At 41.3% G+C, this 15,348-nt stretch overlaps 1 protein-coding gene across 2 annotated transcripts in view; it reads right to left on the bottom strand.

The window, feature by feature from the left end:
• ZNF385B (zinc finger protein 385B) overlaps positions 1 to 15,348 on the bottom strand; it is a 235,235-nt gene that overhangs the window by 25,663 nt on the left and 194,224 nt on the right. For both annotated transcript variants that reach the window (XM_032783818.2, XM_075070077.1), the window contains exon 4: positions 13,619 to 13,781. In XM_032783818.2, the coding sequence (XP_032639709.1) occupies positions 13,619 to 13,781 (163 nt within the window). The remainder of the gene's footprint in view (positions 1 to 13,618; positions 13,782 to 15,348) is intronic.

Raw genomic sequence — 15,348 nt, 5'->3', positions numbered from 1 at the left:
ATCTCATACTTCATCTATCCACATGCAAATTTGCATACAGAGGGCCAGATTCTCAGTTGGTGTAAACTTACATTGCTCCATTGACTTCTATGGAACTATGTCAATTCACAACAGAAAAGGAACCAGTTCACTTACTAAAACACACACAGAAACAACAAGCCAACCCAAGAGCTTAATGCACACTCACAGGTCTCTGGCTTTCCAGTGACATACCTCATCCATAGCAAAATAGGTTGGGAAGACTTTCAATATAAATTAACACACATTAAGCCAGATTCATGTCCCTACTCTGCCAACACTTCAAAGCTGCAGAAAATATGGTGGATCTGCCCAAATGAGGGAATACCATGGCCACCGTTGGTATAAGGTGCATTCCTGGGGTAAAGTATGAAGGTCAGGGGGTGTTTGTGTTCTAAGGATACTTAGCTGGTGTGGGAAGCTGGACAGAACTTAAAACCACCTTTGTGTCTCACCTTCCACAGCTGTATTGATGTATACTGGCTGCAGCTGAAAACCTACGCCAGGCTTGGGAAATTATAATATAGAGTGGACAAGCTAGATATACTGTACACAGTATTGTAGACTTTTTCATTGCAATATATGGCTCACATATGAGTAAAAGTAAATGTATTGGTTTGTTTAATCTATCTTTTGCGGACACCAGATATTTATTATTTTGCAAATATTTTATATTCCTGTTGCAAACTTGGTCATATGCATTTTATAGGTACCGGGGGGGAAATTTTTTGCAATACTGCATGTATCTGTTCAAGCATACAATGATGTAGAAATGCTTAGAAAAAATATTAAAAGAATACAGCCAACTTTTTGTATTACATCCAAGTACCTTTCCCTTGTGTTAAAAAATGCTTTGGTTCATCTGCTAAACAACAAAAATAATGTTATCTGCATCTTTGAATGTGAAACATTTTACTGGAAAAAATGTTTTACTTGCATTTGGGGCAAAACTAATCCTAAAATTCTAACCCACAGCTATTAAAATGATTGAAAACAATTAAAAACCCCCTGGGTGTCTAAATAAATGTAAGAAAGATGATGAACTGGCATTTTGCATGCAAGTATATTCACATGGGGCTGTATCTGAGCTCCTTACTCAGTACTTGCTCAGGCAAAACCACCACTGAAGTCAACTGTAAAACACTCATCTTCATTTCAGTTAAATGACACATTTAATTGTACATTCTCATTGACTTCAGGGGCAGTTTTGTCCGAGTACTGTAAGTACTGAGTAAGGACATCAGGATTTGACCCACAAACTGCATTTCAAATAAGCTGCAAATATATTTTCTTTATCTGGAAATAATGAGCAACTTTATTGCTTGTATTTACAGCTTTAAGGCTATAAGAAACAGAATACATTTCACACACTAATACTATAACTTAGTTTTACAAGCAGTTGCAGAATTAAAATTGGAGTGATAATAAAAAGTTTTGCATGTGATGTGTTTGTATGCCAGACATCTAAACTGTACTTTTTTAATTATTTCCACAGATTCCATATACAGCTGTGAATGTCCCCACTTCCTAAACCAGGTTTCCGCCCCCCAGCAACTACTAACCCATAGATATAAATGGGTTTGTTTCAAATGTTTACGTCATTAAGGATGGTAATAAAAATGAACATTGGCTAAAACAAACAAAATCATGGAGTGTGCGTGCGGGGGTGGTTGTGGTGGTGTGGTATTTGGAGCGTAGTTGCTATACTGACTTCATGCAACTGTAGGATCCCCCTTTGCTAGGATACTTGTGTTGGCAGCTAAGTCACTTTTACAGCCAAAAACGTGTAGCACAAAGCACCCAACAGCACCTGGGCTGTTTGAAATTTGGAGACTAAATTCAATTACTGAAGTGTGAAAGAGGAATTTCAAACCTGTTTCATGCGCACATCTCAGCACAGCCTTCACTATGGCAGAACTAATATTAGCCATGGGCAAAATTCTACTCAGTTTAGACTCCAAACTATTGGAGGTATTAGCACTCTGGCATCTCTACTACTTATACTTTGGTGATGTGATGAAACTAACTGCCTTGGCACCAAGAGTATAACCTTACTTCTCCTGCTACTAACTTTCCCCCCTCAACTTTGCCCAGACTGTCCTTATTAGGTATAGATGAAGTTAATTTTCTTCCAGGATTATTTTAGAAGACCAGTATTAGAAGCGCTAGTCCTATTCTAACGGAAAGACTCAAAACCCTCCATTTCAAATGGCCAACTACAGCCCTGGTAGGAGCAGACTTGACTTGGATTTCTTAAATTTTAAAACTTGTATTGCTTATACAGGGGATTAAATTGATCCTGCCCAAACAGGAGCAAATGATATCCTCATTCATCACAGCAATTATCACCCTTTTAAGAAACAACAACCTGCATGAATTCTTTTCCTTTTGGGATCTTCCACAAGATCTTAGCCCATAAATTTCACCTTTCATGTTGTGTCTAGATCACCATTCTTCCCAGACATTTATCCTTTTACTTATCCACTATCCTCTTTTCTACCCTCTTTCTTCTTCCACACCGCTTTTCCCCATTTCTATTTTCCTTACTGCTTTCTTATTAAAAAATTCAAGCGCTGTCTTAAACAAACACTCCCCCCAGCAATAATAAACAGACAAGTGTGGTATACAGACACCATGACTATTGTATCAATTCAAATTATTTCTCATGACTATGATATAGTTTACCATTTCAATACATTGAAAGTACATTTTTGGATTGTTTTCTATCAGTTTTTGTTATTCTTAGTGTATTTGCCTACAATAAAGTTGAGAAAATGGAATTTCTGGCAAGCCCGCAGAGAGGATATTTAACAAACACACCCACACCACTATGGATAAGAAAAGCTGCGTGGGCAGGCAACCCAACAAAGCTGTTGACAGATTCAATATATAAATAGTTCCTTTGAAAACGCCTACCAAATTTATGAAGTCTCTCCCTCTGGGAGCAAAGTCTGTGCTGTACATGCCATCGACAATATCTTTTACTATACACCATGAACACTGACATTGCTATTATGACCATGCACACCCATGCATGGCATTGATGCAACTATAAATCTACTGTATTCCATAAAATAACAATGTAGAGCCAACTGCAAGTCTGTTCTGCAGTAGCTGGGGAAAGATTGGCGCACACTCTTTCCATTTTGGTTAAGGCAGTGCCAGCTGAAGAAAGCATCTTTTCAGTCAGACTAATCATGTGCTTAAAGTTAAGCAAGTGCTTAAGGGCTGTTCTAGATTGTGGCCAAGCACTGTACCCAGACAGTTTCTCTTACGGTAAGGGATATATTATTTCCTGATTTTAAGACAAATTTTTTTTTTTTTTTCAAATAGCAGACATGAGTCCGGAGGCAGGAGTGTGAGGCGTGAAAATTTCAAGCTTTTCATCTTCCCACTGTTAAGAAGGCTATGTGTATTGCTCTCCCCGGAAGTCATCGCAGTCTCACCATCTGGTGCACCTACCTTTTTTTGTCTTTTTCCTCTCAAATTACATTCCCCCTTTCGTATTGTGGATGCTGCCAATGTTGTCCGCAAAGGCTAATGGTCAAGGAAACAGGACATCAGTGGGACTATTCATACATCCAGTTAAACATAAGGTTAAGTGCTTTGCTGGATAAGGGCCTAAGAGCCTTAACATTCAACCTGTGCTATAGGGAATTTCCTGCTCCATGGGGTGAAACCCACCGAGTAACAATGAGTTTCTATTTTACAGAATCACACAACCCCACTTCCTGCAGGACAGATGGAGTTTAAGACTTCAGGACTGCAGAGATTTATTCTGCACGCAGCAGAACAGTACCTGAGCACAGCAGCAGGGCTCAAGAAAAGTCACTGTCGCTTGCCTAGAGCTATCACTCTTCTATTGGATTCACCACTTTCATGATACTACCTTGAATGGTCCCTTAGAATATGTGCTAACTACTTATGCTAAGCAATGTGTTCCATTTTGCATTTACTTGGAGTACCTTTCTCAGACCTGAAGAAGAGTTCTGGGTGGCTTGAAAGCTTGTCCCTCTCACCAACAGAAGTTGGTCCAATAAAAGATATTACCTCACCCATTTTGTTTCTCACATTGGTTTATAGGCACTTCTGCATGGCTAGTGCTGGGATTTCTGAACTTTTCACACAATGTTCCATCATCAACATTATTTATTATTTGTATTACTGTGGTGCCTAGGATTCCCAGTCAAAGACCAGGACTCCATTGCGCTTGGCGCTGTATACACACAGAACTAAGAGACATGTACGGATACTATATCACTATATCAGTGGCTTAGAATTTAAGGTTTGGATGATGTTTAATTAATAGGAGAGAAAATTCTTAAACAATAAATACCCTGAAAACTGCCTGCACTTTTGAGGCCCTGGTAATTAACAAGAAATAACCTTGAATTTACCAGAGCATATAGAATTATGTCCAACTGCAGAGGCCTTATTTTCCCCAAATTCACTGGCAAAAAAAAGCCCCCTAAATATTGGCAATTATGCAGATACCCTCTTTAAAATGAGCGGGAAATTATGAATGGAGGTAAACATTCAGGTGAAATAAAAGGATTTTGTTTGGATAATCGATTTTAAAAAGACAAAGAGGCATATGGGAAGAGTTAAATGTTTACCTTTGGCAGAAAGATTATTTTTTAAGAAGCAACAGAAGTGACACTACTAGGGAGTGACTTGATGATGGACTTGTGAAATGTGAATTGAGGCCTGTCTCAGGACATCACACATCATTCCGAGTTGATGAAGAAATAGGATCAGTACTGAGAAACTGGAAAGATTCCATCACATCATGATTTCTGGAGGAAATGTGACTCAGCATGTTGAGTTCTACTACTTAGAAAAGTTCCTTGCAGGGTTTGAGCTCACAGGAGTAGCAGCCTCAAAGAGAGCTGAGCATTAGCATTTTGGGCTAGGCCTGCAAAACAACTCTCCCCATAAATTTATCTGTTTCACGTCCAACCACTCAGCACAGATTCAGGCTGATGATTTTTAGATAGGGTTTGAGGTAATTCTGTGGATGACACCTCACACTTACCTGTCTGCTTTTTCATAAACAGTATGTGTGGCATGGCAGAATAGGGCAATTAGGTCTCCCCGGCCTGCTGCCCCCCCGGATTCCACTTCTGTGAAAGGAAGCTAGTTGCTAGGTCTTTCAACCCTCACTATTTGTTGACATTGATTTATATTGGTTATTTCAAAAAAAGAGCTAGCAACTTACCATAAAAACAAAAATGACGTAGATTCATCTTCACAGGGCCACAGGTTTGAACAAGGGACCAGTGTGCCCCCTCCATCAGTGTCCTTAAAAACTACCAGCCATATGGCCCTTTCTCCAAACATGATATCTCAAACTCCTGCTAATGTTCCTTAAAAGGACCAATTCTTCCCCAAATTAATACTAGCTGGGAAGAGGGAATTAACCAGAGGTTATACAGTGAATGACTCATTTCATAACCCTAACGATCTAGAACATTTCTCAAATGTGGCCACTAGGGTTTTTTTCTGCAGCCACAACAGCCTTCTGGGAAGCGATGGGGGTGGGGGGTAGAGGAGGGAGAAAAGCATCAGCCCCTCCCACTTCCTCCTTTTGCTCCTGGATGTGCTGCCCTGCACCGCCTCTGGAGACAGGTGGGGCACAACGCTGCAGGAGCAAGGTGACCAATGTTGGAGGGAGAAGATTTGGGTTGCAGGCTCCAGTGGTGGGACTTCAGGAGCCTGGCAGTGCAGCCCCAGATTCCAACCGCGCATGGGGCAGCAGGTACTGACCCCCTGCACCCCGACTCCGGCCACAAAAACGTGACCTTCAGCTGTGGGGCTTCAGCCTCCAGCCCCTGGCTCCCAGCTCTAGTCCTAGACTCCAGCCACGCAGTCGTGGGCATTGGCCCCAGGTGCCGACGACCCCCAGCCCCAGCTGCATGGCAGTGGGCTCCAACCACAGGGCTTTCAGCACCAACCCCTGGCTCTGGCCGTGGGGCAGCAGGTGCTGACCCCCAGCATCAGCTGTGGAGCTTTGGTCAGCATCTGGCCCCCAGTTCTGGCCGGTGTGGCCCCAGCCCCTGGTGCCAATTCCCTGCCCCAGCTGCTCAGCAGCAGGTGCCAACCCACAGTTCTATTCATGTGGTGGCGGGAGCTGGCCTGGGTGCCAAGCCCTGGCCTTGCAGCCTTGAGCGCTGGCTCCAGTCATGCAGCGATAGGCGCCGATTCCTGGCTCCAGCCACGCAGCCCGAGGCTCTGGCCTTGCGGCGGCAGGCACTGGCCCTGGCCACATTGCAGCATACACCAGGCCCTGGCTCTGGCCACGCGACAGTGGGACTCATCACCCATCCCCATTGCTTATGGCCCACACAGCCTCCCATAGCCCCACATCCATCCTCCCCAACATTGCCCGGGGCCCTCGCTGCATCCACTGGCCCTGCATCCATCCCACCATCGCCTCTGTCCCCTGCTGCCTCCCCCTTTGATCATCCCCCACTCCAGGGCATAATGGGTCCTGGGGCTTGCTGAGAAAAGTGATAACAACAAACATGCAAATATCACTTTTCACAGCAGACTTACTAGCTATCTGTGAAAAGTGATACTTGTATGTTTGTTAATATCACTGTAAGCAGAGTCAGGATGAGCTGTCCCCTGACATCTGGTGGTGAATTATGGGAAGTGCAGAAAGAATGTCGGGAATGTTAAGTCTCAAATATTTGCATAGGCACACCCAGCAAGGAGCCTGGGATGGTTATTTTGACAGCTCTGGGATCCCCAATTTCTGCATTATTGGGGCAGGATAAATAAAGTGCTGCCAGCGGATTATGTGAATGAGGAACTATGAAACTGCTTTATAACAGAAATGTCTCAATATAAATTAAACAACACTTGCTAGACAAGGGACATGGGTTCCAACATTCAGCAAATGGAGAGAGGTTGGGGACTGGGGTGTGTCCCTGATGGTATGGGCTCCTTTTGAGGGCCTGGAACACCAATTGCACATCCTCCTCTCTCCACTGTTAAAGAGTAGAGCTAATACAATTAAACTCGATAAACTAGGCAAATACAATTTAGATGGGGCTACTATAAGGTGGGTGCATAACTGGCTGGATAACCGTACTCAGAGAGTGGTTATTAATGGCTCCCAATCCTGCTGGAAAGGTATAACAAGTGGGGTTCCACAGGGTCTTTTTGGGAACTGCTCGGTTCATAATCTTCATCAACTACTTCACGATGTTGGTATAGAAAGTACGCTTTAAGTTTGCGGAATGATACCAAACTGGGAGGAATTCGCAACTGCTTTGGAGGACAGGTCAAAATTTCAAAATGATCTGGACAAATTGGAGAAATGGTCTGAACAAACCAATGAAATTAAATAGAGCACAAAGCAAAGTGCTCACTTAGGAAAAGGAACAATCAGTTGCACACATACAGACTGGGAGAACTGTGCTAGGAAGGAGTATGGCAGAGCAGATCTAGGGTCATAGTGGAACGCAACAACAAACTATGAGTCAACAGTGTGAATACGTTGCAAAACAAAGAGCAAATGTGAGTTCTGGATTCATTAACAGTGCTGTTGTAAACCAAGACACGAGAAGTGCATTCTCCACCTCTACTCTGCACTGTGTAGGCCAGCTGAAGTAAATTTGTGCCCAGTTCTGGGCACTCCGCATTTACAAGAAAGATGTGGAGATTGATGAGGGTCCAGAGAAGAGGCACAAGAATGAATTAAAGGTCTTGAGAACATGAACCTATAAGGAAGGCTGAAAAGAATTGGGTTTTGTTAGTTTGGAAAAGAGAAAAGACTGACGAGGGGAACAGGATACGCAGTTTTCAGGGTATCTAAAAGGGTGTCATCAGGGGAGGGAGAAAACTGTTCACCTTACCTCTAATGATACGACACAAGAAGCATGGGCTTAAGCTGCAGCAAGGGAGATTTAGGTTGACATTAGGAAAAGTTCCTAATGTCAGGGTAGTTAAACACTGGAATAAATTGCCTAGGGAGGTTGTGGAATCTCCATTCTGGAGAGATTTAAGAGCGTAGGTTTAGATAAAACGTCTGTCCAGGGATGGTCTAGACAGTATTGGTCCTGCATGAGGGCAGGGGACTGGGACCCGATGAATCTCTCGAGGCCCCTTCCGTACCTAGAGTCTACGAATCTACTAATTTGAATTCGCATTAGGAGTCCATCTAGAGACTGCTGAGCTGAATTCATGTTGGACCAATGGTGCACCAGCACCAGGGCTCCCCTACTAAGAGCTGAAATCACTGAAAGAGCTGAACTGAGATCACTGAGTGCTGTGTTAACTAGTGGGGGAGCCTGAAGACCTATCGTTAAGCAGCTGGCAGAGCGGAGCAGTTGCAGTATGTTGGAGCAGCCCATGGAACAGTGAGTCAAGTGAAGCGGTTTGCAGGGGTGGTTGGACGAGCAGCACAGCTGGTGTGGTGGAGCTGGTCATGGTGAAGGCTGCAGCAGAACTTCACGGAGAGGTGGAGCAGTTGGCCCTGGCCCATGTAAGGTGCCCCTTAACACCCTGTGTGGACTTCTCCCCCATTTCCACCCAGGCTGGGGGGGCGGTAAAACTCTACAGATAAACTCTTGAATTCTGAGGTGGCACTCACCAGAGACTTTTGGGTTGTTGGACTTTGGGGTGATTGGACTTAAGACCCTAAGGGGAAAAGGACATTGACAAACGTACTTGGAGGTGGGTTTTTGTTTATGGTTTGTGTTATAACCCTGTTTGTGGTGTTTCTCCAATGGGATGCTGCATTGATTCCTTCCTTTATTAAAAAAGATTTTGCTACACTCAGACTCTGTGCTTGCGAGAGGGGAAGTATTGCCTCCTAAAAGGCGCCCAGGGGGGTGTGGTATGTAAGTGTCCCAGGTCACTGGGTGGGGGCTCGAGCCAGTTATGTATTGTGTTACTGAAATGGAACCCCTGGATACTGAACCCGGCCCTTGTTGCTGCCAACTCAGAGGGGCAGAAGGGTTACATCACTTATCACTTTTCATAGCCTCCCAGATAGCTACTAACTGTGCTGTGATACTAAATATACATATTCACTCCGGAACGGGGAGGCAGCATTACTTTTATTGAGTCTGCCAAAAAACCCCTACAAATATAAATTACAGGGATTTGAATATGTATCTGTACATATGTAATTGTTTTTCCTAAACTTAAATTAAATCTTTTAGGAAAAAAGCGTCAATGTGGCCACCAGTGAGTGTTGGTGGTTGCACTCTGAGGCCACCAAAAATTTTGTTGTGAGAACCCCTTACCAGAACAACAAAATTAACAGTAAAATTTCAACAGTAAACATACAAAGGTCAAGAAAAACCGAAGCAGGCTAATAGGGATAAGATAAAACAGGATAGAGAAAAGAACACACAAATGTTAGATATTCCTAAACAGAGGAGAGTTGGAGGCTCAAAAGTAAGTACCACACCAAAGTACAATTCAGCTAGAACTCCAAACCTGTGGAATATAATCCACCAGTAACCACTGTTCTTGTATTCTGGCTACACAAAGCCAGATAAGCTCCACTGAAGCATAATATTGGCTTTTAATATCATGGTGATTAATGAACAGTGAATACAATAGCTTATTTTTGAGTCACACTATCCTATTAACACCACAAGAGGAGATTGTTGCTTCTCACAGCAATGGATTAAAAAAAGTAGCATCATTCTCTAGGTCCAAATTCAGCCTCCTACATCTGCCTGAAATCATATTTACCTGCAGTAACCAAGTTCTCCAAGGACTATTCAAAATGTTTGAACAATAAGGACTTAGGTGAATTTGGCTTTGGTCTTTGAGAGAGAGCGCGCACGCATGCAAGCAGTGCTTACACTGAAATTTCTCCTGTGGTTGCGGTCACACCATCACAAACATAACCTACTGGTAGTGAGTGCTTCAGGTCCCTCCCAGTGCCTGATCCATGGAGGCTGAGAGTCTTCCTAGCTAGACTGTTTGGCTCTTTAGCTCAAGCTAGCTCTTTCAGCTCTGGAAGTCCTCAGTTCAATCTCCACTGTGTTGGCCAAGATGGTGACCATCACATAAGCACTAATGTAAAACACGTCATTGGCAATCTACTACCAAAGTTTCTAACCCTGTTCAGAGCACATGTAGATGACAATGGTAAAAGCCAGAGCTCAGTCTACATAAACACTCCCCATCCATGCTATGCTACCCTAAGCAGAACTGCACTGATACAGTAATGGTAGAAAAATGACAAAACAGGGTCCAAAAAAGAACAGAGAACCAAAGATGAGCAAAGAGAACTTAAAGCTTTGCAAAACAAGAGAAAGAGTTAAAGAGAAACAAAAATACAGATACAAGCTAAGGGTCCCACATTAGGAATCTTTAAGACCAACTAAAATAAATGTACCCATAATACAGATATTAAAAAGAACCCATCCCTCAGAGACAAAGATATGCTGAAATATGAAGAGTGGGAAAAAAAATCTATCATTCTCCAAATTCCCAAAGGCAGCATAAATGATTCTCTCTGTTGCAGCAAACATACAATAAGGTAAAACCCACTCTAACATATACATTTTTTCTACTACAGTTTTACAAAAGTCACATCTAATAGATGGGTTACTGTCTAGAAAACTTGATAATGCTAATAAAACTTCCCTTGCATTTTCCCACTCCATCTCTGACTCAATAGCTCTGGGATTAGATGGTGATATGGTCATTGAAAGTATACTTGTAGAATCGACTGCTTCAAACAGGTTCCCAGCTCCCCACCAGGATCTTACTTGCCAAGTTCAGCAGAGCAAGGTCAGGCAGTTATGACTCTGCGTCTTCCATAGTGACCTGCACCTTTTGAGCTTATTTGTTCTTAGCTGCTAAGGCAGCAGTTCACTTGTCAAGGTATTTTTCCCCCAGTTTCAACTTTAGCCTCCAAAAGTGGGGACCTGCATGGACACTTCTAAGCTTAATTTCTAGCTTAGATCTGATAGCGCCGCCACCAGCCAAAAGGCACACTTTCTGTTCCCCCAAAACCTTCCCTGGGGAGTCCAAGACCCAAACCTCTTGGGTCTTAAAACCAGGAGAAATAAACCATCCCCCCTCCTTTCCCCCCTCCCAGACTTTCCCTTCCCTGGACTACCCTGAGAGGCTCCACTGATCCAAACTCCTTGGATCTTAAAACAGAGAGGAATTAACCTTCCCCCGCCCACTTTCCCCCCACCAATCCCTTGTGAGTTCAGACCCAATCCCCTTGGGTCTTCAACAAGGAAAAAAAAATCAATCAGGTTCTTAAAAAAAGAAAGCTTTAATTAAAGAAAGAAAAAAGTAAAAATTATCTCTGTAAAATTAGGATGAAGAAAAGAAAGGTAAAAGAAAACCCTCTGGGAGAGGTTAGCATACCAGCTACTCTCACAGACAACAGATTCAAAACACAGAGGATGTTCCCCTGGGCACAAATTTAGTTACACACAAAAAAAATTCCCAATTTGATTCTACCTCTATTTGCATAAGACAGGTTACAAAGAATAAACATAAACCTATTTATTCCTTTCTAAAACTTACTACTCTGATAAGAGGCTGGTTCCTTGATCTTTTTCATTCCAGCTCAAACTGAAACTCTAAACAGAGGAAAAACTTCCCTCCACCAAGATTTGAAAGTATCTTGTCCCCCCATTGGTCCTCTGGTCAGGTGTCAGCCAGGTTTACTGAGCTTCTTAACCCTTTACAGGTAAGAGAGACATTAATCCTTATCTGTTTATGACATCACTGATCTGCCATTGTGATTTATTCTGAATGCTAGAAAAACCTGCATTAGTGTGAAGCTGAAAGGTACCCAGGATATTTTTTTTAGCTCATGTTAACAAATAAATAACGATATGGTAACAACTTTGTAGGCTGGAGTCTGTTGTAGTGGAATTAGGTGGTCTTAACCCCTTTCTAAAACTAGGCATGGATTAGAGAGCAAGTGGGTAAAGGCACATGGCATGAGGGAAGTATGCCTGGGACAGGCTTGTGGTCTGGCTCAAGCATTATACACAACATCTCTCTAGTGGTGGGCCCCATCTGCCAGAAGGAGGATTGGTCTTGTGATGTAGTGAAGGAGATTCCAACTCCCATTATTTGGACCCTTGTTTTGACCAACAGGGGGTCTACTCTTTGATTTAATTGTCATTGCTGGTATTAAAATTTGCTGGGTAACCCCAGGTTTTCGTCAAGTTTAATAAAGTTGCAACCACAGGCTTCTACAATGAAACACGTATGACAGTAAAACCTGGACAAGTGGCAGTAGAAATGAAGTGACAGGCTATTTTAACTTGAAATTTTCAAGCTAAACAGTAGATTCAGTTTTAGGGGTTTGTTTTTTAGTTTTACATTCAAGGAGAAAACATGAGATATTTTCCATTGCAAGACTTACAAAGTTAGAGTGCTTTAAAATATCTTGGCATTTTCACATACCTTTCACAATTAAATTCTCTTTCATTGTCTAATTTTAGAACATGGCCTGAACCTGTCTCTCCATTCACTCACTCTTCTCTTATTTCAGTTATATTGACCATTACTGTGTGCCCGCCATCTGTTCTATCGTTTTATAAAATCTTGGTTTTATTTATTGGAAAATGCTAACTGGGTTTATATTGTTTCACACAAAACTAAAATGTAGGTGGATTAGGTAAACCAAACTGAACCTCAACCTTTTCAGGCTAAAGGACCAATCCATGAGAGTTTTGCCTGCGTAAAGAGTGCAGGATTGAGTCCTAAACAGCAGTTAGCATGAGAACAAGTCACTTCCACATCAAAACATTTTCTAATGTCATTCTCCTAATGGCATTTGTGTCAAAGCTCAGCTCCTGGGAAAAGGGTGATAAACAGTGGTCATGAAGGAAGCAGCAAACCTCTCAGACAAAGTCTATTGCATTTCATAGCCTGGAAAACCCATAGTGGCTGCTTTCTACTGGATAAGGATTATACTAGTATTTCACATTGTGCCAGAAAGTTCAGGAAACAGTTCTGCTTTATTCAGCAACATATCACAGAGGGAACAGAGTAAAACTGAAACACTAACTCACACACACTAGGGTCAACAATATTTCTGAGATTACCAGAAGAAATAGCAGAACAAACAACATGGAAGCTTACGTGAGGTCGTGGAAGCCATTAAAAAAAAAAAATCTATGCCAAAAGGTTCCCATGTATTTGTTGAAGGAGATTTTTGTAGCCATAGCTATCCTCATTTGGTCTGAGCAGGCCTCCCCTATTCAGAAAGGGAGTTTCGTGGAGACAACTTTTGCCCTCAAGACACACACAATGACTTCAATGGAAGCTGAATAGAGCAACTCTAATCTATTCACAATCACAAGTTTAGATGGCATTGGGACAACATGTTGCATATTTTGTAAATATAAATTTCACAGGAGAGTCTTATAAACGTTATTGGAAATTAAGCCTCAGCACTGAGATATAGGGAATGTTTCATGCGTGTTAAAGATGTTCTGGTACTAAATATCAAATACAATCATTCCTGTATAGCAAAGCATATTAGCAGTTTACTAAAACAAGTCACAGACCACTAACACTCAGTCAGACTCTCACACAAACACAAAAAAAGGACAAGCGAAGAATGTAGAGAACAAAAATTGTCATTGACCTGATTTGTCAGAGATGTTGGCTGTAACTGGCGTGGCAGAGCAGCTTGTGTTAGCCTTTGCGCTGTCCTTGGAAGAACCAGCTTTTGCTTTATTTTTCGTTGCCTCTAGTGCTTTGACCTTCTTGGCATGTTTACTTCCTTTGTAGTGGGCCTCGGCCTGGCTCTACAAAGGAGAACAAATCAGGCTCATTTTTTGTACTTCCATATAACACAATGGATGATAATGTAGAAAAAATGATACTTTCAATAATAGGCACCATATTATTCCACCTGACAAACTTTAGTAGCACCTTGTTAATTATTTTCCAAAGGTTAATGTGTTTTATATATTCAGAGGGGAAGACTTGCATTTTGATAGATTTGAATGAAGAGTATGGTCCTTCACCATCTTGCAACATGAGGTTTCAAGTGTATATTAACATTGACAGCTGCTTATCTAATTTCTTTCTGTCATACCCAGGAAAGATTTAAACCTCTGTGTAAATATAAACACATCCAATACAGAAAACGTTTATTTAATTTTCATGTGCTATTCCCTAATCTTTATCGCTTATAGTTAGAAAGATGTACTCTATGCTGTAACATGATTAAACAATCAATTTTGCTCCTTAACCTAGTACAAGAGTTATAAAGTATTTGCATTATTACACTAATAGCAATTGAAATGGGCATTAATAAGATTATGACTTCACTATTAGATCAAGGGGGAAGGGAAGAAAAAAAGAAACATAATTGCTATTAACTTTAATAGCCCCAAATGAAACATATGAAATGCATAAAATGATTACCAATTTATGTTATATTTTATCAATAGTCCTGTAGAACTCTTTCCAAATCCTTAAAATGTTGGAATATGAAGGACAGGACAACCTGGAAAAGGTTATACTTCTTATTAGCTTCTTCTCTAAAACATTATAAAATTTATACTACACAGTTCTGCACAAAATTAGCAGTGCAAAATAACGTTTGGTATATGTTAGACTTTTGTCACAAAGTTATTCATGGAAACTAAGGGCGAAGTTTTTAAAGTTGCATGCCTAAAGTTAGGCACCTATATAAGTGTACTGATTTTCAGAGGTTCTGAGCACCCATTGCTCCCACTGATTGCACATACCAACCACCTATAAAAATCAGGCCACTTATTTAGATCCCCAGGTTTGAAAATTTTAAGCTATGGTTTTTTTTAAACACAAAAGCTGACTTCCAAAACACTAATTTCATTAACAGCCTTTATAGAATAGAAAATTGCTGAAATCTCTTATATTTATACACAATCCACAAGATTTTTTAACATACATTTAAACATTATTTTTAGCAATAGCTTTGCATTATTAATGAGAGTATCTATTTGTAAAAATCAACCTTTTAAAGATTTTCAACTTCTGTTAAATAGGTGCCACTATTGAAGGACACATATTAACTATGTAAGTTAATATTGTGATTTAATTCAAACTAAAACGTTGAGAGCAATCATGTTTTTCATACTGACACAGATGATCATATCTCAGTGCCCCACATGTAAATATCAGCACAAGAAACATTTATTGTGTTCATGCAAATGTACATTGTTAACATCTCTCTATCATTGGATTAGGACTACTGCATTTTGCTCACTATGTTAAACGAAGCAAACCGTGAAACGAACTACACATGCTTTATGAACATTGACTTTGGGATCCAAACACTGTGTGTGTTATAAAGCAGTGTTGCTATAAAGAGGGCAATTATCT

Source organism: Chelonoidis abingdonii, chromosome 10, assembly GCF_003597395.2.
Source record: "Chelonoidis abingdonii isolate Lonesome George chromosome 10, CheloAbing_2.0, whole genome shotgun sequence".
Lineage (NCBI taxonomy): Eukaryota > Metazoa > Chordata > Testudines > Testudinidae > Chelonoidis > Chelonoidis abingdonii.
This window is presented reverse-complemented; position numbering and strand designations above follow the sequence as displayed.